This window comes from Eptatretus burgeri, chromosome 6 (genome assembly GCF_056783735.1).
Source record: "Eptatretus burgeri isolate ZD-2024b chromosome 6, Ebu_testis_v1, whole genome shotgun sequence".
In the NCBI taxonomy this organism is placed as follows: Eukaryota; Metazoa; Chordata; class Myxini; order Myxiniformes; family Myxinidae; genus Eptatretus; species Eptatretus burgeri.
The window spans coordinates 6108978-6133838 of NC_140966.1; the positions used below are offsets into that span (position 1 = coordinate 6108978).

At 46.3% G+C, this 24861-nt stretch overlaps 1 protein-coding gene across 6 annotated transcripts in view; it reads left to right on the top strand.

Moving 5' to 3' along the window:
• Positions 1-846: 846 nt before the first annotated feature.
• SLC38A10 (solute carrier family 38 member 10) overlaps positions 847-24861 on the top strand; it is a 56442-nt gene continuing 32427 nt past the window's right edge. For 3 of the 6 annotated variants that reach the window (XM_085883845.1, XM_085883841.1, XM_085883846.1), the window contains exons 1-5: positions 4687-4790; positions 9779-9896; positions 21134-21179; positions 22791-22884; positions 23154-23297. In XM_085883845.1, the coding sequence (XP_085739971.1) occupies positions 4701-4790; positions 9779-9896; positions 21134-21179; positions 22791-22884; positions 23154-23297 (492 nt within the window). In that variant the 5' untranslated portion in view covers positions 4687-4700. Of the gene's footprint in view, positions 1077-4686; positions 4791-9778; positions 9897-21133; positions 21180-22790; positions 22885-23153; positions 23298-24861 lie in introns of those variants that run through there. The other 3 variants (XM_085883844.1, XM_085883842.1, XM_085883843.1) reach the window with 3 other exon arrangements.

Here is a 24861-nt window from a genome sequence, read left to right on the forward strand (position 1 = left end):
TCTTCTTCTTCTTCTCCTTCTTCTCCTTCTTCTTTTTCTTCCTTTTTCTTTTTCTTCTTCTTCCTTCTTCTTCTTCTTCTTCTTCCTTCTTCTTCTTCTTCTTCTTCCTTCTTCTTCTTCTTCTTCTTCCTTCTTCTTCTTCTTCTTCTTCATTCTTCTTCTTCTTCTTCTTCTTCTTCATTATTCTTCTTCTTCTTCTTCTTCATTCTTCTTCTTCTTCTTCTTCTTCATTCTTCTTCTTCTTCTTCTTCTTCTTCATTCTTCTTCTTCTTCTTCTTCTTCTTCTTCTTCTTCTTCATTCTTCTTCTTCTTCTTCTTCTTCTTCCTTCTTCTTCCTCTTCTTCTTCCTTCTTCTTCCTCTTCTTCTTCCTTCTTCTTCTTCTTCTTCTTCTTCTTCTTCTTCTTCTTCTTCTTCCTTCTTCTTCTTCTTCTTCTTCCTTCTTCTTCTTCTTCTTCTTCCTTCTTCTTCTTCTTCCTTCTTCTTCTTCTTCTTCTTCTTCTTCTTCTTCTTCTTCTTCTTCTTCTTCTTTGTTCTTCTTCTTCTTCTTCTTCTTCTTCTTCTTCTTCTTCTTCTTCTTCTTCTTCCTTCTTCTTCTTCTTCTTCTTCCTTCTTCTCCTTCTTCTTCCTTCTTCTTCCTTCTTTCTTCCTTCTTCTTCCTTCTTTCTTCCTTCTTCCTTCTTATTCTTCTTCCTTCTTATTCTTCTTCCTTCTTCCTTCTTCTTCTTCTTCTCTTCTCCTTCATTCTTCTTCTTCTTCTTTTATTTTTCTTATGCTTTTGATTCTTCTTCTTTTTCCATTCAACGCCACGTCGGTGCTTCTTCCTCTTCCTTTGAGGCTGCTTTCTATTTCCCCGCGTCTTTCAGTCCTTGGTCTCCTCTCACCGCTGCCCCCGTCCCCCCACCCCCCCATTTGTTTACCAGGGTCTTGATCGTCCTCCGTAAAATAAGTGCGTCGTTCACGAGAAACCTTGGAGGAAGTCGGTCCGTGTGCGATCTGTGCCTTCGGATTTCACGATCAACATCACCGAGCGGGTTCGTGATCTCGAGCAATGGATGAAATATTCATTCGTGACTTGGTTCGTGATGTTGGTTCGTGATGTTGGTTCGTGAGTTTATCCTTTGGTTTTACCAATTACAGGGAGAAACGGAAATGTGAGATGAACCTACAACCTGACAATGTAAACCGTCGTAATGTCGTGTGTTAGGGTGTGTGTGTGTTGAGTTAGGGTGTGTGTCTGTCTGTGTGTTAGGGTCTGTGTGTGTGTGTGTGTATTAGGGTGTGTGTGTGTGTGTTAGGGTGTGTGTCTGAGTTAGGGTGTGTGGCTGTCTGTGTTAGGGTGTGTGTCTGTGTGTGTGTATTAGGGTGTGTGTGTCTGTGTGTTGAGTTAGCGTGTGTGTCTGTGTGTGTGTATTAGGGTGTGTGTGTGTGTTAGGGTCTGTCTGTGTGTGTATTAGGGTGTGGGTGTGTTAGGGTGTGTGTCTGTCTGTGTGTGTTAGGGTGTGTGTCTGTCTTTGTGTTAGGGTGTGTGTTTGTGTGTTAGGGTGTGTGTGTTTGTGTGTGTGTTGGGGTGTGTGTGTTAGGGTGTGTGTCTGTCTTTGTGTTAGGGTGTGTGTCTGTTAGGGTGTGTGTCTGTTTGTGTGTGTGTTGGGGTGTGTGTGTTAGGGTGTGTGTCTGTCTTTGTGTTAGGGTGTGTGTCTGTATGTGTGTGTTAGGGTGTGTGTGTCTGTGTGTGTGTGTGTGTGTGTGTGTGTGTGTGTGTGTTGGAGTTTGTTTCTGTGTCTGTGTGTGTTAGGGTCTGTCTGTGTGTGTGTGTGTGTATCTGTCTGTCTGTGTGTGTGTATCTGTCTGTGTCTGTGTGTGTGTATCTGTCTGTGTCAGTGTGTCTGTGTATGTGTGTGTACACTACTGTACTGTACGATAATGAGCATTGTAATGTGTGTACACTACTGTACTGTACAATGATATAATGTAATTGTAATATCTTGTCTGTGTGTGCACTCCTGTTTGATAATGCATTGTTTATATCTTGTGAAATCTCGTGTGTGATGATTTCCAGGGGATAGAGGCAGAAATTTAGGATCACTCTTAGTCCTTAGATAGTGATGGCAAACATTGACTTGCTGTCGAAAGAATAATTGAAGGTTGAGGTTTCCTTGCACCTCCAAGTCAACCAAGAGATAACATGACATAAACTAGCAAGCTACTCGGTAGAGCGCATACCTTCGCTCCACAATTCCTGATCCACGAGAACATATCAGGCACAATACAGTTTTGAAATATCATGTGATGTATTGTTTTTTTTTTTGCCATATCTCTCAATGGTGAAGAATCACTTTAAAATTAAATAATTCTTGTATCCAGATCCAGATTTGTATCTTTAGCAAAATCAAATCAATTTGTCCTTGCGACACACCCAACCTGTCCACCAAGTTTCATCCGAATTTGTCCACAACTTTTTGAGATATGTGCGATATACCGTTTTTAGCCATATCACTTAAAAAAATTCAAGTCTCCGGATCTTCATCAAAATCTAATCAGTTTGTCTTTATCACACAGCGAACCTGTCCACAAAATTTCATCCGGATCAGTCCACAACTTTTTGAGATATCCTGCACACAAACAAACAAATGAAATTGCTCGTTGAGCAAGGAATTGCCGGAAAAACTTTGTCATATCTACATGATCTCTGAAAAAACAAAAACCTCAAAATGACTTGACGCCGCGCAGACGTGCAGGCAGCGAGTGATTGAGCTTCTCGGTGGCCCGAGGGTCCTTTTTAGTTGGGGTCCAGCTCTGTCCTGGATACAGCCATTAAATGCACACACTTAGAGTATTTATTTCACGGCCATAGACGCGGGTTTGAAAATTGTATGATGATGTTGGGAATGATTCCTAGAATACGGAGATTTTTGCTTCGAGCGGCCTCGCGCGTTTATTTTAAATTCAATTTTAATTCTTTTTTCACTTTTCATTGTCGCTAAAGCCGCTGTCACACCTTAACGATTTAGCCAGCGTATGCCGACGTATGAAAAATTTATCTAAAACGCTGGCACACGTCGAATACGTTATGGGTAAGTATTGTATTTGTTAAGAGCACGCTGAAGCACGCTGGCATACATCGTAGTACGCCGAGCTCGTCGACAAATTTTAACATGCTCAAAATTTTTCGACGTATGCCAGCGTATGACTCACACGCTCCGCGTACGCTGGCCATAAGTTGTAGGCACGTTACGCAATCGTTGACACACGTCGTCACACGTTACTTGTAAGTTACTCATAAGTCGAAACACGTTGAGGTAATGTTTAGCGTCAGTGTTCCAGACTCCATGGTTTTTGGTTTTTTTTCTTTTTTTTTTCCTTCGGTATTACTGTGATGTTGACACTTCGATTTCTAGTGCGGTTATAATATAATATAATTAATAGGCTGCCGCTCAACGATTTAAATCATAACCGCACTAGAAATCGAAGTGTCACCATCACCGTCATACCGAAGGAAACAAAAAAATAAAAAATTAAAAAAAAAACCATGGAGTCTGGAACACTGACGGGTTCCTCGTGTGTGAACCCCATTTTTATATACCAATTCCCCTAAACGCTGCCAATACGCCATTATACGGTAGCTGTAAGTTAGTAACACGTTCAGTAAGTTCTGTGGTCATCTGGAAGACGTCAAGTACGTCAATATGCATTGGAGATACGTTACACATAGGTTCAAAGCACGTTACTCATCAGTTAGAAATAAGTTTTGGGTACGCTAAACATTACCTCGACGTGCTTTGACTTGTGAGTAACTTACAAGTGACGTGTGTCAGCGATCGTATAACGTGCCTACAACTTATGGCCAGCGTATGCGGAACGTGTGAGTCATACGCTGGCATATGTCAAAAAATTTTGAGCATGCTTAAAATTTATCGATGTGCTCGGCGTACTACGACGTATGCCAGCATGCTTTTCATGTATACAAAACTTACCCATAATGTATTCGACGTGTGCCAGCGTTTTTAGACAAATTTTTCATACGCTGGCGAAAACTTCAAGGTGTGACAGGGCTTTGACACTTTGATGTCTAGTGCGGTTATGATTTGAATCGTCGAGCGGCAGCCTTTTAATAGGCTACGCAACGTGATCGTCGGCGATACGCTGCCGCGCGCTATGCATACGTTAGACTATCGTTGGGCATAGGTTGTGAACGCCGACAACACGCTAAGCATTCATTGGTATAAGTTATCGAAACGTTCTGTGTACGTTACTAATACTTTACGTGTACGTCCAACTCGTTATGAATACGCCAAAAACTGAAAAAAAACATCAATAGTTCAGCATACGCCAGCGTTTTACATACATTTTGATACGTTGCCATACGCTGGCTAAAACATCAAGGTGTGACAGCGGCTTAAGGTTGATGAACACTCGGTTGCATCAAGTTGTGTATCCCAGCTGACCGACAAACCCGCTCAGGTGTATTATTTTATTATCCCTTCCATTGTTTTGTCTCATCACGTGGAATTTATTTGAAGTCCTTTGATTCATCACGTACAACATGAGCTACCGAGTTTTTGTTTTTTTTTTGCATGTAATCGATCATAAAATTGATTTTTCAGAGGGAAACAAAAACCTTAAAGAGCATTTTCAAGCATATGGTGAGATAATTTTTTCTTTTTTTATTGTTATCACTGCCTCTCCAGCAGCACCAGGAAAAATGGCCGTCACAAACATGGGATTGACCGTGAATTTGGTGAACAGCATTGTGGGTGTCAGTCTCCTGACGATGCCCTTCTGTTTTAAGGAGGTAAGTTGCTGTCAACTTCCCATTTGCCTTTTTATTTTATTGTTGTTTCTCTTCATGCTCCTTTTACCTGGTTTACATCCTTGTTGCTGATGTAACAAAATGGTGAATTATTTTTAAAGGACCTTTGACAGGAAGGTTGGGTGGAAGTCTGGAGGGACTGGGTGGGAGGAGGAAGGGGAAGGGTTGTGGGGGGAGGAGTAAAGGGTTGGGATGGAGGAGAGACCCGGTGTTGCCTGGCAATGCCGGGTTCCCCTGCCAGTGTGTTTGTTAAAAAAAAATACTTGCGGGGTATGCTTACATATTGTGTAAGCAAGAATGAACCGTGCTTTCCCATTGACTCGGGTCACTTTACTGCATTTGCTTTTTTCATTTATGCTTTCCAACAGTTATGTGATTTTTTTTCCTGTTGTATCGGCTTCGATGTCCATCAGCAAACAAAATTACCATGCTTCCCCATTGTCTGGGGTCACTCAGCTGCATTTGATTTTTCATTTATTTAGTTTGTTTCTTTTTTAAAATTTATTTTTATTTTCCTGGTGTATCGGCTTCGATGTCCATTGGCACACAAAATTACCATGCTTCCCCATTGTCTCGTCACTCACCTGTATTTTTTTTTCATTTATGGATGTTGTCCGACGATTCTGTGAAATTTTCCAGTGTCCGGCTTCGATGTCCTCGGCACACAAAATTTCAACTTTCTACATCACCCAGAAGGTACTGATCTTTAATACCAGTGAGTGAGTGAGTCAGTGGTTCAAAAGAGTTTATACATTACATGTATTAGCAAAAACCACCCGTTCCCTCGCTGACGAGGGAAGAGAGAGACGGGGATACGAAAGGTCGAAAAAGGAAGAGGGATACGAAAGGGGGTCGAAAGAGAGGGGTGGGGGAGAGAGAGAGGGGGGGGGGGGGGAGATGAGGGTGAGGGTGGAGGGGAAAAGAGAGAGGGGGGTGTGGGAGCGAGGAGGGGTGGGAGAAGGGAAGACTGTGTGACGTGAGAGGAAGGGAAACCAGACGTGCGGTGGGGATGGAGCGTTAATTATGATTCATATTGTCTCATCAAAATGATTCTGCAGAGAATAACAGTGAAGATGGAAACAAAATAATGTCTGAAATCCATTTTATACTGGTCATACTATAAATACGGCCTGGAGGCAAACACCGCCCGGACACGTCCGAAGACAAAACCCACCAGACGCATCCGGCACAAAGCTGTCCGGAGCCTTTCTTCTGTCTGGACACGTCTGGAGGCAAACTCCTGTCCGGACATGTTCGAAGATAAACACCGCCAAGCCGCATCCGGAGCCAAGCTGTCCAGAGAAAAACACTGCCCGGACGCGTCCGGAGACAAACATCGCCCAGACACGTCCGGAGACGAACGCCGCCCTGATGCGTTCGGAGACGAACTCCCGTCCGGGCATAAATACCTCCCGGATACGTCCGGAGACACTCCCATCCGGAGGACACATCCAGATATGGACAGACAGAGACAGATGGGAGTTAGCAGAGAGAATGTGCCACACTTTATGAAACACACACACACACGCACACACACACACACACACACACACACACACACGCTTGGCAGAAATCGGTAATTTTTCGGGAATCGGCAGGTTGGAAGCAATGTGATTACCGACTCCAGTATGTACTGTGTACAACTCAAAAACTTTGAGTAGCTTTTATCAAAAAACAATGTTGCATTTATATAGACGTTTCAGGGATATGCTTACCAACATTAGGCTTTATAAACAACTGTGTGTGTGACGGGTGAAAAAATATTTGGCTCGGTAATTTATAAAATACGTTAATATGGCAAACAGCTCAGAAATTGGGTGTTATTTCACAACACCTCGCTCAGAATGATGGAGCACGAACAATTCGTTCAGAATTTAGGATGACGGAGCACGGACCGCTCGCTCAGGGTGACGTGGCACGGACCGCTCGCTCAGGGTGACGTGGCACGGACCGCTGGCTCAGGGTGACGTGGCACGGACCGCTCGCTCAGGGTGACGTGGCACGGACCGCTCGCTCAGGGTGACGTGGCACGGACCGCTCGCTCAGGGTGACGTGGCACGGACCGCTCGCTCAGGGTGACGTGGCACGGACCGCTCGCTCAGGGTGACGTGGCACGGACCGCTCGCTCAGGGTGACGTGGCACGGACCGCCGCTCGCTCAGGGTGACGTGGCACGGACCGCCGCTCGCTCAGGGTGACGTGGCACGGACCGCCGCTCGCTCAGGGTGACGTGGCACGGACCGCCGCTCGCTCAGGGTGACGTGGCACGGACCGCCGCTCGCTCAGGGTGACGTGGCACGGACCGCCGCTCGCTCAGGGTGACGTGGCACGGACCGCCGCTCGCTCAGGGTGACGTGGCACGGACCGCCGCTCGCTCAGGGTGACGTGGCACGGACCGCCGCTCGCTCAGGGTGACGTGGCACGGACCGCCGCTCGCTCAGGGTGACGTGGCACGGACCGCCGCTCGCTCAGGGTGACGTGGCACGGACCGCCGCTCGCTCAGGGTGACGTGGCACGGACCGCCGCTCGCTCAGGGTGACGTGGCACGGACCGCCGCTCGCTCAGGGTGACGTGGCACGGACCGCCGCTCGCTCAGGGTGACGTGGCACGGACCGCCGCTCGCTCAGGGTGACGTGGCACGGACCGCCGCTCGCTCAGGGTGACGTGGCACGGACCGCCGCTCGCTCAGGGTGACGTGGCACGGACCGCCGCTCGCTCAGGGTGACGTGGCACGGACCGCCGCTCGCTCAGGGTGACGTGGCACGGACCGCCGCTCGCTCAGGGTGACGTGGCACGGACCGCCGCTCGCTCAGGGTGACGTGGCACGGACCGCCGCTCGCTCAGGGTGACGTGGCACGGACCGCCGCTCGCTCAGGGTGACGTGGCACGGACCGCCGCTCGCTCAGGGTGACGTGGCACGGACCGCCGCTCGCTCAGGGTGACGTGGCACGGACCGCCGCTCGCTCAGGGTGACGTGGCACGGACCGCCGCTCGCTCAGGGTGACGTGGCACGGACCGCCGCTCGCTCAGGGTGACGTGGCACGGACCGCCGCTCGCTCAGGGTGACGTGGCACGGACCGCCGCTCGCTCAGGGTGACGTGGCACGGACCGCCGCTCGCTCAGGGTGACGTGGCACGGACCGCCGCTCGCTCAGGGTGACGTGGCACGGACCGCCGCTCGCTCAGGGTGACGTGGCACGGACCGCCGCTCGCTCAGGGTGACGTGGCACGGACCGCCGCTCGCTCAGGGTGACGTGGCACGGACCGCCGCTCGCTCAGGGTGACGTGGCACGGACCGCCGCTCGCTCAGGGTGACGTGGCACGGACCGCCGCTCGCTCAGGGTGACGTGGCACGGACCGCCGCCCGCTCAGGGTGACGTGGCACGGACCGCCGCTCGCTCAGGGTGACGTGGCACGGACCGCCGCTCGCTCAGGGTGACGTGGCACGGACCGCCGCTCGCTCAGGGTGACGGGGCACGGACCGCCGCTCGCTCAGGGTGACGTGGCACGGACCGCCGCTCGCTCAGGGTGACGTGGCACGGACCGCCGCTCGCTCAGGGTGACGTGGCACGGACCGCCGCTCGCTCAGGGTGACGGGGCACGGACCGCCGCTCGCTCAGGGTGACGTGGCACGGACCGCCGCTCGCTCAGGGTGACGTGGCACGGACCGCCGCTCGCTCAGGGTGACGTGGCACGGACCGCCGCTCGCTCAGGGTGACGTGGCACGGACCGCCGCTCGCTCAGGGTGACGTGGCACGGACCGCCGCTCGCTCAGGGTGACGTGGCACGGACCGCCGCTCGCTCAGGGTGACGGGGCACGGACCGGCGCTCGCTCAGGGTGACGTGGCACGGACCGCCGCTCGCTCAGGGTGACGTGGCACGGACCGCCGCTCGCTCAGGGTGACGTGGCACGGACCGCCGCTCGCTCAGGGTGACGTGGCACGGACCGCCGCTCGCTCAGGGTGACGTGGCACGGACCGCTCGCTCAGGGTGACGTGGCACGGACCGCTCGCTCAGGTTGACATGGCACGGACCGCTCGCTCAGGGTGACGGGGCACGGACCGCTCGCTCAGGTTGACGTGGCACGGACCGCTCGCTCAGGTTGACGTGGCACGGACCGCTCGCTCAGGGTGACGTGGCACGGACCGCTCGCTCAGGGTGACGTGGCACGGACCGCTCGCTCAGGGTGACGTGGCACGGACCGCTCGCTCAGGGTGACGTGGCACGGACCGCTCGCTCAGGGTGACGTGGCACGGACCGCTCGCTCAGGGTGACGGGGCACGGACCGCTCGCTCAGGTTGACATGGCACGGACCGCTCGCTCAGGGTGACGTGGCACGGACCGCTCGCTCAGGGTGACGTGGCACGGACCGCTCGCTCAGGATGACTGAGCACGGACCGCTCGCTCAGGATGCGATATCTCAAAATGTTGTCGACGGATTCAGATTAAACTTGATAGACACTTTGAGTGTGTGACAAGGAAGAATTGATCCAATTTTGGTGAAGATCCGAATCCGAAACCAGATTTGGATACGAGAATTATTTAATTTCCAATGTGATTCTTCACCATTGAGGGATGGGGCCAAAAACAATATGTAGCATGATATTTCAAAAATGTATGGGTTGTTGATATGTTTGTGTGGAACAAGCATTGCATGGCGAAGATATGTGCTCTACCGAGTGCCCTTCTCGTTTGTTATGAGTCCTTTAAAATTTACCTTTTTTTTTTTCCATGTAATGTTAATCCTCATAAATTCTGAAGCTCAAACCTTTTATAAAGTGCTGTATTCATAAATATTGCTTGTTAGCAAGTATCTTTTCTGCCAAAGCAAAAGCCATTTTTGAATTATATCGAAGCTGACGATGATTCAATTAATGAATAAAAATAATTTGAACTTGAAAACAGGATATTATTGATAAGATAATACTGTGCAGTAGTTGAAAGTAAATTAATATTTTTACACACTCCACAGTGTGGGATCGTCTTGGGCCTGTTGCTCTTGCTGTTCTGTGCCTGGATGACTCACCAGTCCTGCATCATGCTGGTGAAAACTGCCGTGGCTACTAAACGCAGGACCTACGTTGGTTTGGGTATGTTTTCAGCTTTATAGCGCAGGATAGATTGGTTTGCAGAATGCTTATCTTTGCTGTATCGGGTCGTGGGTACAATCCCTGATGAGGGTCAAACCTGTGACTATAAAACTGTCATTTTTGGTGTAATTCCACCTGGGGAATCTTCCACTTCATATAAAGTCTAAGCCTGGTGTTGGCTTAATGGTCAACGTGGTTGGGTTAAGATATTAGGGTCTTCTGTTTGAATCCCTGTCGTGCTGTTGCATAACACCAGGTGGGTTGACTCAGCTTGCCATGCTTATGAGGGTAGCAAAATGAGTACTAGTATACTGGAAACAGCCTCCACTCTTCTGGGAAGGCTTTCCATGAGATGTTGGAACATTGCTGCGGGGATTTGTTTCCATTCAGCCACAAGAGCATTAATGTGGTCGGGTCCTGATGTTGGGTGATTAGGTCTGGCTCGCAGTCGGCGTTCCAATTCATCCCAAAGGTGTTTGATGGGGTTGAGGTCAGGGCTCTGTGCAGGCCAGTCAAGTTCTTCCACATCGATCTCGACGAACCATTTCTGTATGGATCTTGCTTTGTGCACGGTGGCATTGTCATGCTGAAACAGGAAAGGGCTTTCCCCAAACTGTTGCCATAAATTTGGAAGAAAAACAGACCAGACCATTATTCCTCCTCCAACAAAATTTACAGTTGGCACTATGCATTCAGGCAGGTCGCGTTCTCCTGGCATCCACCAAACCCAGATTTGTCCGTCAGATTGCCAGATTGTGAAGCGTGATTCATCACTTCAGAGAACGAGTTTCCACTGCTGCAGAGTCCAATGTCAGTGAGCTTTACACCACTCCAGCCGGCGCTTGGCATTGCGCATGGTGATCTTAGGCTTGTGTGCGGCTGCTCGGCCAAGGAAACCCATTTGATGAAGCTCTCGAGGAACTGTGCTTGTGCTGACGTTGCTTCCAGTCAGTTTGGAACTTGGTAGTGAGTATTGCAACTGACAATAGACGATTTTTCCACGCTACGTGCTTCAGCACTTGGCGGTCCCATTATGTTAGCTTGTGTGGCCTCTTCCACTTCACGCTGAGCTGTTGTTGTTCCACTTCACAATAACAGCACTTACAGTTGACCAGGGCAACTCTAACATGGCAGAAATTTGATGAACTGACTTGTTGGAAAGGTGGCATACTATGACGGTGCCACGTTGAAAGTCATTGAGCTCTTCAGTTCGGACATTCCACTCCCGATGTTTTTCTATGGAGATTGCATGACTATGTGCTTGATTTTATACACCTGTCAGCAATGGGTGTGGCTGAAATAGCTGAATCCACTAATTAGAATGGATGTCCGCATACTTTTGGCCATGTAGTGTATCTCTTCCTCATGATATTATCTCAACCTGATTAGATCATGGCGGTGATTGGCTGAACTCTGTTGCCAGGGCAACCATCTCAAAAACTTGGCTTGTGTCTTTTTTTGCAGGTTTTGCTCATTTTGGTTAGTGGTATAGGAAAAAGTCCCACATGGCATAGAAAAAGTCCCATGTGGCCAAGAGATTCGCCATTGTGACATCATTGAATACTTTGTTTCCTTCATGAGTGTTTGCAATGTTGTATTTTGTTATATTAATGGTATAGTATTGATTTGTAATTGGAATGATACTGTTTGGAAGGAAAATATAGAGGGATTGAGTTTAAAGCAGAATGAGGAAATTTGGTGAGGGTTTCCACTCGCAACACTCACGAATTTGGTATTTGTAGTTAAGCCATTCTTTTGCCCAAATTCCTTCATGACCCGGCTGTCCAGCGGCTGTCCAACCCCCTCCCCCCCCCCCGTGTATAGCATGGGTACCTTGCTAGTGTGTATATACACACACACACACACACACACACACACACACACACACACACACACACACACACACACACACACACACACACACACACACACACAGTGTGTCAATAAAAGGTTAACCACTTCAAATGATCTTCATACTTTCCTTATTTCATTTCCTTTTTTTTTTTTTCCTTTTTTTTTTCCTTCCTAATTCATTTCCTTATTTTTTTTGGATTGTTTTGCTGGAGTGATCAATGATCTTTGGAGAAGTTATTCAAGCATAACCAAAGTATTCTAAAGAAAAAAATGACGTTTTCTCCCGAGCAAAGAGTAATCATCATCACGTAGTATTTTGAGACCAAATCGATTGCTCCCGTCCAGCCAAGGTTCTGTACTGAACGTGGAGTGCATCCCAGAAACAAGCCAAGCAAGCCAGCCATTTGGAAACTTGTGGAAAAGTTCAAAAGTGAAGGGACGATTCTCAACATTAACAAGGGAAGGTCCGGTCACCCAAGAAGTTTACGGTGTGAAGGAAACATGGAACAAGTTCGCGAGTCAGTCATGCAAAATTCGAAGAAATCGCATGGACAAACAGCGGCAGAACCGGGTCTCACTCCCAGCAGTATCAGAAGAAAAATGAAACAAGATTTAAACCTCCTTCCTTACCAGATCACAACAGCCCATAAATTGATCGATGGGGATAAAGCAGCACGAGCCGCTATGCGTGAGATGCTGCAGCAGAAAATGGAGGCAAACCCAAACTGGATTCACGATGTGTGGTTTAGTGATGAGGGACACCTTCACGTCAATGGTGCTGTCAATTCACGCAACATTTTCTGGGGAAGTCAATGCCCAGACGAGGTTGAAGGGAAGTCGCTTAAGGGTCTGAAAGTCACTGCTTTTGTGGTTGTCAGCGACAGAGGCGTGTTTGGGCCGTATTGGTTTGAAGACAAAAAAGGAAGAATGGTTACCATCAATCAAGAATTATACCGGTTGATTGCCAATGGAAAACGAGTTCTGTTTGCGTATGGAAAACGAATGGTCTCCACACAGCCCCGACCTCAATCCGCTGGATTTTTTTCTTCTGGGGAGCTTGTAAGGATAACGTCTACAAGGAACACCCCAGATATGAACCTGATGTGAAGGCAGCAGTTGAGGCTTATGTGCAGACAGTAACCATTCAAACTTGCAGAAACATCATTGAAAACTGCACAATTCATGTGAGTGCATGTTGTGTGCGTGCGGGTGCTCACATCAAACACCTCAACTCTTAGTGCATTATCGCATAATGACTTCAATTTCTCCATGATTTGGTTTTCATTATATTTATATATATATATATATATATATATATATATATATATATATATATATATATATATATATATATATATATATATATATATATGACAGAAGTAAATAGATACCTTAAATTTATTCATTTCATCTGTATAACGCAGTTTTACTCAGTGATTTGTCATAATATTCAACTATTTATTTGCAGAAACGAGTTCCTGGGTCTTGTGTGACAATTAACTATGCCTCGAACCCAGGGAGCACACACAACCTTTCTGATTTTCAAAGAGGACAAATTGTTGGCTAATCAGAAGGCGGAGTCAGCCAGCATTAGATATCTCAGAACCTTGGCATTCCGCTTTCTCCGGTCAATCGGGTGATTGTGCAATTCACCAGCAAAGGCAAGGAACCCAGAGCTTCCCGTTCGGATCGATCTGGGCCCTCAGAAAGGTTTCTTCGAGCTGTCAAGCGGTCCATTGAGAAAGCTCCCAGTTGCAAGGCAGCAGATGTTGTAGAGGAGGTCCAGGTTAGCTCAAGAACTGCAGTGCGGTACCTTCATCAACTGGGCTACTATGGGAGAGCAGCTTGGAGAAAACCTCTTCTTTGACCAGCCACCATTCAAAGGAGAAAGACTTGGGCTGACGAGATGGCCACCAGACCTTTGGAGTTTTGACAAACTGTCATTTTTTCAGATGAGTCCCAATTTGCTCAATTTTCTGACAGTGGATGCATATGGGTCTGGAGACTTCCCAGTCAAGAGTTTTCTTTGAACTGATTGCAGCCAACTGTCAAACACGGTGGTTTTTCAGTGATGGTGTGGGGAGCAATCTGGAGTGCTGGTCAGTCAGGGCTTGTGGAGTGTGTTGGCAACATCATCTCTACGATGTACATTTCTATCCTTGAGGATGGAGGTCTCCCTGTCTTCTCCACTGGTCAGATGGTCAAAAGAAAGACTGTTCATGGAAGATGGAGCTCCATGCCACTGCAAAAAAGACCAAAGAATGGCAGGACAGAAATGGGATCATGCGACTTCCATGGCCAAGTCAGTTGCCTGACGTGAATCCCATTGAACACCTCTGGCGCATGTTGGATCGAGCTGTGCGGAAAAAAGTTCAGGAAATCAACATCACGGGCAGAATTCCTCAACCTTTTGCATGAAGCCTGGGCAGAAATCCCACAAGATAAAATTTCGGAACTCGTTGGTTCCATGTCTGAAAGAGAAAAAGCATTGAAATCTGCAAATGCCAAGTCTACAAAATCCGAGCGTATGTATTAAAATGGATCAAATGTATTTCAAATGTTCAATAAATACATTCTTTAAAAACCATGGTGTCTATTTACATATTAGCGAGGTACCTGTGCTATGCACGGGAGGGATTGGATAGCTGCCGGACAGCTGTTTCGTGAAGGACATTGTCAAACTACAAATGCTGAATCCGCGAATGTCACGAGTGGAAACCTCACATAATTTCCTAATCCTGCTTTAAACTCAATCCCTCTATATTTTCCTTCCAAACAGCATCATTCCAATTACAAATCAATACTATACCATTAATATAACAAAATACAACATTGCAAACACTCATGAAGGAAACAAAGTATACAATGATGTCACAATGGTGAATCTGCAAAATGCCGGGACTTTTTTTGCTGCATGGGACTTTTTCCATGCCAAGAATCAAGATGAGCAAAACCTCAAAAAAAATAGATGCCAAGTTTTTGAGATATGTTATAAGATTGGGGCAGTTGTGATGACACATTTTTAAAGAAGAAGAAGGCGCTTCCAACCAAAAGTAAAACGACATCGACTCCACTAATTTGAGCAATAAATAAAAGCAGACCTGGTCTCAGGTGACATTTCACCAGCTTCACAGCCGGTTTCTTCAGGCCAATAGTGTATCCAGTTTTACTTTTGGTTGGAAGTGCCTCCTTCTTTAAAAAAACGGGAACACGCACACGCACACTCACACACAACAGTAAGGTGATGTCGGGTATGAACTAACAGTGGGGCAATAGTTGAGCACAACAAGCAGATAAATTCATGAACAGGAGAAGAGAATGGGGAGGGTGGAAACACTGCAATCTCCAAGTAAGAGGGTTGGGTTATGAAAGGTTAAAGATCTTGGGTAATGTGGTAGGGGGGGGGATGACAGGTCAAGCCAGATTCGATCTGTGACTTGTTACAGGTACCATCTAATCCTGCACTAACCTGTTTCGTTGTCGGGTGACTAAACCATCTCCCCCACCAGGTTTTCTGATGAGGCTGTATGGATATGGACACCCAGCAGGATTAAAAACAAAACCTGTCAAAGGGCGCAAGGGCTCTTTGTGAACAAACGGCCATCCATTTCTCGAGCCAAACTGTGTCTGTGGACGTCCTCCTGCAGTTGGGTTACTTTTTTTTAAAAGGAGGTTGGTGGCAGGATTTGCACTCCCACCACCGTAAAACACCTCCTTCCACAAAACCAACAAATGCAAGGAAATCAGATAACCCACTCCGTGGGAGTACCTCCTGTGTTGCTGCCCTCCACAGGGTATCTCACTGGATGACTGGATTGGGTACCTCCTCATTCCTTGATGATAGGAAGAAAACCACAGGGTAAACCCCCAGGGTCAGATTGTGCTGAGGTGTCATCGACCAGACGGTGCTCTCCTTGGGTTAAACTGAGGCGGTCCCTTCTGGTGGGTGCCTGGAATGTCCTATCTCTAAGAGAGGATGATCACCTGTCTCTGTTATCATCTGCGATCAAGTGTTAGAACATCGGTATTGCAGCACTGTCTGAGGATTGGAGAGTAGATAGTGGCGAGATCATGGTGGGTGGTTACACCTACTATTGGTCTGGTTGCTCCGATGGTTACCATGCCCAAGGAGTTGCTGTAGCTGTGCCCAATAAGCTGCCTCCAATGATAATTGAGGTAACACCGGTCAATGAGCGTATTATGAGATTAAGGATTCGTCACTCCTTCGGTGTCATTTCCCTGGTCTTTGTATATGCTCCGACTGAGGCGAGTGATCTCACCGTGAAGGACGCATTCTATGCCACACTCGAGTCTCTGGTTGATCAGTGCCCCAGGCGAGTTACTCTTCTAGCCTTGGGGGATATCAATGCATCAACTGGAACTGATAGGGATGGTTATGAGATGTGTGTTTGTCCCTATGGGTCTGGAACAGAAAATGTCCCTAAGGGTTTGAATCAGAAAAGCACCAAGTTCTTTGACTTTGCAAAATGTCATGGAGTTTGGGTGGCTGGTTCATGGTTTCAGTGCCCACAGGCTCATCACTGGACTTGGTATTCCAACAATGGTGATGTGGCAAAGGAGATTGACCATGTGCTCGTTGATGGCCACTGGAGGATGATCCAGAACTGAAGGGTCAACCATAGTGCTCAGTTCCTCAATACCGACCACAGGCTTCTTGGAGCCACTCTGAAATTGCAGCTTAAGTCTGGGAGAATGGTACTATCCCAGCCGAGGCTCGATGTTGGCAAGCTTAAGGATGAGAGGATAGCTGGGGAGTTCGTGAACAGGCTGAGTGGGGATTTTGAGGGTCTGCATGCTTTTGGGAGGTCCTGATGAGTTGTGGAGTGCCTTCAAGACCACCATCCTTGATGTTGCCGGTGGAGGTCTCAGAACTCACCGTAGGGCGAAGAAGAATTTTGTGTCAAGGGGTACGAGATATCATTGGCCAGAGTCGCAGGGCCAGGCTTAATGGCAGAGCTGAGCTGTTCAGGGAGCTGAGGCATAAAACTCGTCATGCACGAAGGGTGGACGAGGAGGCCTATGTGCGAGGAATCTGTGAGGGGGTAGAGCATCACCTGTGGTCAAGTGATTCTCGCCCTGCTTACAGGGGAATTCGCGCATTGCGTTCCTCCAAGCTCATCCCTCGGTGTACTGCAGTTAGAGCGGACGTTGGTGGGCTCTTGACAGAGGAGTCTGAAGTGATGGCCCGCTGGGCCGGTTACTTTGAGCGGTTGTACCAGGCTGATCCACCAGCTGTTGGGTTGGATGTCAGGTGTGCTATTATCCCTATTGCTGACTCTAAATCGATTGTGATCCACCTTTATTTGTGGAAACAGCAGTGCACTGGTTGAAATGGGGTGGGGGGGGGGGTAAAGCTCCTGATGTCTGTGACATTCAAGCTGAACTGCTCAAGGCTGGTGGAAATGCTGTACTCATGTCGTTGCATGCTGTTCTGTGCTCTGCCTGGAACACAGGCATCATCCCAACTGACTGGAAGAGGGGCCTTGTTGTCCCTCTTTTGAAAGGGAAGGGTGATCGCCAAGACAACAACAACGACCGAGGGGTGACGCTGCTCCCAGTGCTGGGCAAAATCTTTGCTCGGATAACACTGAACAACAAATTTCAAAAATTTTTTTTTACTGGAGATGTGTAAAGTGATTAAGACTAATTTGGGTACGCTGATTTCAAAAATCATAACCGTTTTGCTGTATCACGTCAGGATTTTCACGAACAGAAATATTCCCATTGCCTAGAAGTCAGGATTTCAATGAAATTTACATATGTCTTTAACATGTCTATTTCGTACAATTGTTGTTAACTTGTGTTATATTTCTTTCTTTCAGATAAAGATGAGTAGGCGTTCCTGTACCAATCATCCTGACAACTTCTGTTATGTCTGTGGTCGGTATACCAAAAAAGATCAACAGCGAAGTATATCTACAGCAGTGAAAATGAAGGCCGCCAACTTTCACTACTTCGGGTGTAAGGTGGGGACCAAGAACAGAGAGCTGGGCACCACACATCTGCTGCACAAGCTGTCACACAACCTTGACTCAGTGGGTGGTGGGCAAGCGCGCGAGCATGCCATTTGCGGTGCCCATGATATGGCGTGAGCCGCAGAATCATCATGATGATTGTTATTTCTGCTGCACAAGCATCGCCGGCTTCAACAAGAAGAATAAAGGTCACATCAAGTACGCTGACTGCGTCTCTGCTCGTAAACCCTTGCCTCATGATGACGAGAACCCCGTTCCAACACCTCCAGCTGATCAGAACATAGCTGTAAGCAGTGGTGAAGAGGATGGTGATGATGAACCTTTTGAACCCGACACTCAAGAATCACACCTTCTGAACCAGGGTAACTTAAATGATCTTGTAAGAGATCTCTCGCTATCAAAGGCGAAGGCAGAGCTGCTTGGATCAAGGCTGCAGCAGTGGAATCTACTTGAACCTAACACCAAGATATCCTTGTTCAGAGCACGTCACAGAGACATGGCTGAGTTCTTTGAGATGGAAGACACGATGACATTCTGCAGTGACATCAACGGTCTGTTGAAAGAACTTGGGTGTGATCACGATCCTGCAGACTGGCGCCTCTTCATCGACTCGGGGAAGAACAGCTTGAAGGCTGTTTTGCTCCACAATGGCAACGAGAAACCATCAGTCCCACTGGCTCACGCGTTCGGCATGACAGAGACCTATGAGACTATGCGGCAGCTGCTTGATTCCATCAAGTACAATGACTTCAACTGGCACATCTGCGGAGACTTGAAAGTGGTGGCGCTGTTGTTAGGGCTGCAGTCAGGCTACACGAAATACATGTGCTTCCTTTGTCTCTGGGATAGCAGAGACGACAAGAATCACTGGACGAAGAAAGATTGGGAAGAGCGAAAAGAGCATGTACCTGGTCGACACAACGTGAAGCATGTCGCCCTTTTGTCGACCCAGCCAAGGTTTTCCTTCCACCACTCCACATAAAGCTCGGCTTGATGAAAAGTTTTGTACGGGCAATGGATCTGAATGGGCGTGGGTTTTTATGGGCTCAAGGAAAAGTTTGGCAACACCTTGTCGGAGGCCAAGATCAAGGCTGGTGTCTTTGTTGGACCGCAAATCCGACAGATTATGAAGGACGAAACTTTTCCGACAACTCTAAACCCCAAAGAGCTGGCAGCGTGGAGGAGCTTCAAAGCTGTGACGGACAACTTCTTGGGGAACGAGCGCGCGGACAACTATGAAGAAATAGTGCAGCAGCTGCTGGAGTCCTTCAGGAAACTTGGCTCCAGGATGTCCCTGAAAATCCATTTCCTACACCAGCACCTGAACTTCTTCCCTGACAACCTGGGAGCAGTCTCGGACGAGCACGGCGAGCGATTCCACCAAGAGATTTCACTCATGGAGACGCGTTACCCAGGGCGGCACAACCCGAACATGATGGGCGATTTCTGCTGGTTCCTGCATCGTGAAACTGACACAGAGCAGCACAAACGCAAAGCCAAATGCCTAAAGCATTTTAAATTACATTCTAGTGGAGTTTTTCTGTAATTTCTATAATTTTGAAGCATTCATGATGAAATAAATGAATAAATGAATTTTTGTAAATTTCATTGAAATCCTGACTTCTAGGCAATGGGAATATTTCTGTTACTGAAAATCCTGACGTGATACAGCAAAACGGTTATGATTTTTGAAATCAGCGTACCCAAATTAGTCTAAATCACTTTACACATCTCCAGTAAAAAATTTTTGTTGTTCAGTGTAATTATTGATAGGGTTCGCCACCATCTGCTTGAGCGCTAGCGTCTAGAGCAGTCAGGCTTTACACCAACGAGCTCAATGATTGACCGTATCCTTGCTCTTCGGGTCCTCATTGAACACAGACGAGAGTTTCGGCAGGGGCTGCTTGCAGCATATGTTGATCTCCACAAAGAATTTGATTCAGTGAATCGGGATGTCCTCTGGAGGATTCTTGGTCTTCGGGGGTGCCACCAAAACTGATCCATCTGACATCTGAACAATACTCTGGTACTGAGAGTGCTGTGAGATGTGGTGATACTATCTGTGACTTATTTCCAGTTGTTACTGGAGTTCATCAGGGGTGTGTACTGGCCCCCACACTTTTCAGCGCTTGTATGGACTGGATTCTGGGAAGGATGTCGGACAGATCAAGCTGTGGTGCATCGTTTGGGAATGTCAAGCTCTCTGACCTTGATTTCGGAGATGATGCAGTCATCCTTGCGAGATTCTAGATATCCTTATGGGGGCGATCGAGGTGCTGAATGAGGAGTGATTGCCGCTGGGATAATGGGTTTCCTGGGTCAAACCTAAGATGCAGGCTTTCAATGACATCTTGGATGCTGCTGTCTTGTCTGTACCTGCTTGTGGTGATGATGTTGAGGTCACTGAGAGAGTAATTTGCTTTGGAAGTGATGTTCATATCTCTCCTGGTTGTGAGCCAGTGATCAATAGACGTCTGGGTCAGGCCTGAGGAGTCATGGATTCACTGGATCATGGGGTGTGGAGTGATGTCGGTACCTGTGCAAGAGGATGAAAGGTCAAGTCTTCAGGTCATTTGTGCTTCCATTCTTGCTCTATGGATGTGAGACTTGGACTCTGACCAGGGAAGTGAGCAGAGACTTAATACCTTTGGTTGCAGGTCTTTTTGGAGAATCCTTGGCTATCGCTGATCGGCCTTTTTGTCCAATGAGCTGTTGCTGACAGAGGCTCAAATTTGATTTGTTACCTGCATAGCCCATGAGCGTCGTCTGCGGCTGTATGGACACGTGGGTCATTTTCCTGACGCTGATCCTGCTCATCAGATTGTCTCACCGTGGGAGCCTTGTGAGTGGAGGAGGCTAATGGGCCGACTACGTGCATCGTGGTTGCAGCAGGTTGATCGGCATATCAAGGAGTTGGGGATGGACCAGGCATCTGCCTGGGGGATGGCCAGACGGATGTCCCTGGAGTACCGGCGGAAATTGGACGCAGCGACGCGCTGCTCCGGCGTATGTTCCCATACCTGAACTGACCTGGGATAATATGAGATAGTCGTACACTGTCTGCTTGAGGCCTTGGAGGGAAGAGTGGCATAGAACAGCCTCAGGAATATGGGAGAGAAGCGAATAACATCACTTGAGGGTTTTTTGGGGGATTTTAACCAGGTTAGGTGTGTTGGAAGAATACCTGCCTCTTGTCAGAGCAGGGGAGTGTCTGAGGGATGAGAGTTCAGAGGGAGCTATACCGATGGAGTTGCGGGGAAAAACACGGGGGCCTCGACCTGCCTGTGATGGCAATAAAACAAGCTATTTTTTTTTAGCAAACTTTTCAAAATAGGGCAGTAGTGCATGATAATTATTGCATTGATTTTACTTTTTCGTCTTTTGCAGCCTATCAAGCTTATGGTACAGGAGGAAAGTTTTTTGTTGAAGCAAGGTGAGGTACATTTAAATTTCCATCTTTTGTTAGTGGGTGATGTGATAAGTTTGCCTCATGCTAATAAAGCTTGCTTGATAACTTATTCACCTGTTTAACTGTCATTGTGCTGTTAAAGCAAGATGCTGCATCTTTAAACATACTTGCCTGAGAACTGATGCATCCGGATATCCTGTGTACTTTTCTGCACTTCTGAATTATTGTGTTTATATTATACTACTGTCATATGTTTCAGCCATTGTGTGATGGTTCCTCATAATCATTACCCCATGCCTGTATTGCAAAGTGGGCTTTAGCAATTGGTTCACTCTGTCTATTAGTCTGTTTCTATGATCGAGGAACTACTTGATTTCAATTGAGTTTTATATTTTGAACACTGTAGAATGTCGACCATGAATCGGACCATGAACATGAAGTCTAGCAGTACTTTGGTTCTGAATTTGGCAAATTGTATAGCGTCTTATCCCGAGTGTGCATGTGCACAGGACATTAAAACAATTGCTTGTCTGACAGTCAAACCCAAAATTAAAATCATTCCAAGCAGGAAACTTACTGTTTTTGGGTTGTCATAAAGGACACGAACAACAGGCTTGAAGAACTAATGTAATGTGTTAAATAAGGTGGTGTAAAAGACTATGCATCATTGGCAGAAACTTCTGATTCATTGTTTGTTTTTTATTTCTACAGCGTTTAAAACTTTTCTTCTATTCCAGTTGAATAATATATTTAAACACTGTGGAATACAATTGCGTTGTTGCACTTCCAAAAACTTTCAGTTTAGCACTACTTGTACACCATCTCAACCAATCAAATTTTCCGCTTGCGCTCTAAGGGCGGGGGAACTTTGAGATTATTTTTCCTCCTCTTCTTCCAATAAACTGTTTTCAATAAAGTCCCATGTCCTTTTTCTCAACACTGTGTGGGGTAAGATGTTCTATGAACTCTCTCATTACTTTAATTATAGCCTCGCAGTCACAGAATGCTGGACAGGACTGCCATTCTTATAACTTTAACTTGGTAGACTTTTTTTGCAGTTTTTTCTGTTTGTGTTTTTTTTAAGGTCATCTCTTCATGGAGTATACACACTATGATGCAGCAAGTCGTTTGTTGCATGAAACAAAACGCAAGTTAGCATTTCCTGAAGATTCTCATATCGTCGAATAAATATGTACATTGGGACCAACTCACAAAAATCCTTGCTTTTCCTTCAACTTATTGCTGGAAAGGGCGAGAGGGAGATTGTATCAGCTCAATTCTAGATAATACCAGAAACAATCAAATTCTGAATAAAGCCATACTGCTGCAGGTAGCTTTAAGTTCGGAAAACGTCAAGTTGCCGTGGATCGTTCTGGGATAAAATGCAGTCAAGGTAAGTTGTTCCACGATCTCTATACTATACTATGTCATTTCACCAAAAATGGAAATAAAACTTTAATTTTTGGTATGACACAAATTGTGGATGTCTCTGGAGTAATGAAGAGGGCAAGGCAGAGCACTGTGCTAAAACAACTCAGCTAGATGATTAATTCTACTAATTAGAGAGATTTTGGATGTTCTCTATTGTTGGTAAATGGAACGATTTTGTGCTGATTTTATCATGTGCCACCGCAGCATGATCGGCTTGATGCTGGGTACGTGTATTGCCTTTTATGTCGTCATCGCGGATCTCAGCTCCAGCTTCCTGTCTCGCACCATCATGATCCAGGTATGTGGAGTCATTTTGCATCTCTTTAATGTGTTGAGATTTGCTTATGTCTGGTTTACCTTTTGAAATTACATGTTTGAATGCCATTTGGTAATAGTTTGGGGAAAAGAAGTTCACAAAAAGTTAATTGTATGCCATCTTGACCAATCATTACTATGGAAAGTAAAATTTTATATAGTTCATATGGGAGAATATTGTCAGGTTTTATTATTATTTTCTCCTTAGTTTTAGATTATGCATTCATGTGATATCCTCTTTTTACTTTGCAGGCCTCTTTCAGTTTGCGGGCATTGATTCTCCTTTTTGTGGCCTCGGCATTTGTGCTTCCCATAAGCCTCCAGCGCAACCTCATGTCTTCTGCGCAGTCACTGAGCGCACTGGCTCTCATCTTCTATTCGGTCTTTGTGTTTGTGGTATGCTGTTACCTCCACCTTGTCATGATACTCTTTGTACTAATAATACGCAGCAAGTGCCTTCCATAATAATTTGCTGCCAAATACCCTGTGAATTTTGAATGCAGGATTTTCAATCCCATTTGAAAATTCTGTATTTCAGCCTTGGTGGCATAATAGATAGAGCATCCGTTCTGAGTCTAGGAGGTCAGCAGGTCGAACCCTGGCCGAGTCGTACCAAAGACTTTAAAATGGCTTGTGCTGCTTTCTTGCTTGATGCTCAGCATTTATAAAGGATAGAGCAGAGACAAATAACCATATGTTTGTAATAATAGTGCAGGTGTTGGTGAGCCAAATGGCCTCCTCCCGCATCGAAGTTCCTAGTAAAGGAACTTGTATTATTAGGGTACCAAAGCCTTACACTTTACAGGCTGGTACCCCATTGTTTTAAAATATATATATATATATATATATATATATATATATATATATATATATATATATATATATATATATATATATATATATATTTATTATTATTAATTCTGTTTTTTGTTCTATTATCTGCTTAATTTTTTTTTCTCAGCAACCACTTGTCCGCTTGACACAAAGCTTTCAGTGTAGGAGCGACCCCCCCCATCCATGGATAATTTTTAATGACAATTGTGACCTCATCGGTCATGCGTAATAGCAGCCATCTTGGATTAATGGAAAAAAAACTTTGGTCATTTGCTGAACGAAAGAAATCGATTTCTTATCACATGTGATCTACTTCCAATGGGGAATAAAATTTGATCATGATGATGTCATCAATGAAGTGGTAGGCCAGCCATAATTGTTTTAATTGAAATACTTCACCTAAAAATCTGAAACTTCATACACATGATCGAAAGCGATTGCATTGAAATATTAAATTTATGATGTCATCGCTCATGTGGTTTGGCAGCTGTATTTGTTGAAGAATAAACCCTTCAGATGTTTTTTTTTCTCTTCTCCAGAACTGCTTTAGAGATTGAAGTGAAACTTCACACAAATGATCAGCTGACCATGTTGAATAATGTTTGATAACTTTGGCATCATATGTCACATGGTGTGGCAGCCATATTGTATTTAACCTAAAACCTCTAAAAAACATCTCTCAAGACCTGAAACTTTAGGTATGTCATCGACTAGACATGCTGATTAAAGCTTGATCACGAAAACGTCATCGGTCACATTGTGTGGCAGCCATATTGGATGGAAAACTAAACCTTATCCGATCAATGCAAAACTTTAAAGATGTGATTGACTACCCATCCTGAATTCAATTAAATAAAGATGACGTCATGCGTCAGGTGTCCGATCAAAGCGGCGTTGTATCAAAGCGGGGCGGATTTGTACCCAGCCATAACTGCTCGCAGTTATAAAGCTCTCTTCTAGTTATTATTCTTATGACTCGCATGAAAGCCCGTCAAAATGATGGGTTGGAATTATTTTATTTGAAATATTCGAGGAGACTGGAAGATCTGATGTTTCATAGCAATAAGCGTTGTTTTAAACCACCACCTGTACATTTGTGATCTTATTTTCTTTATCTTTTGGGCCG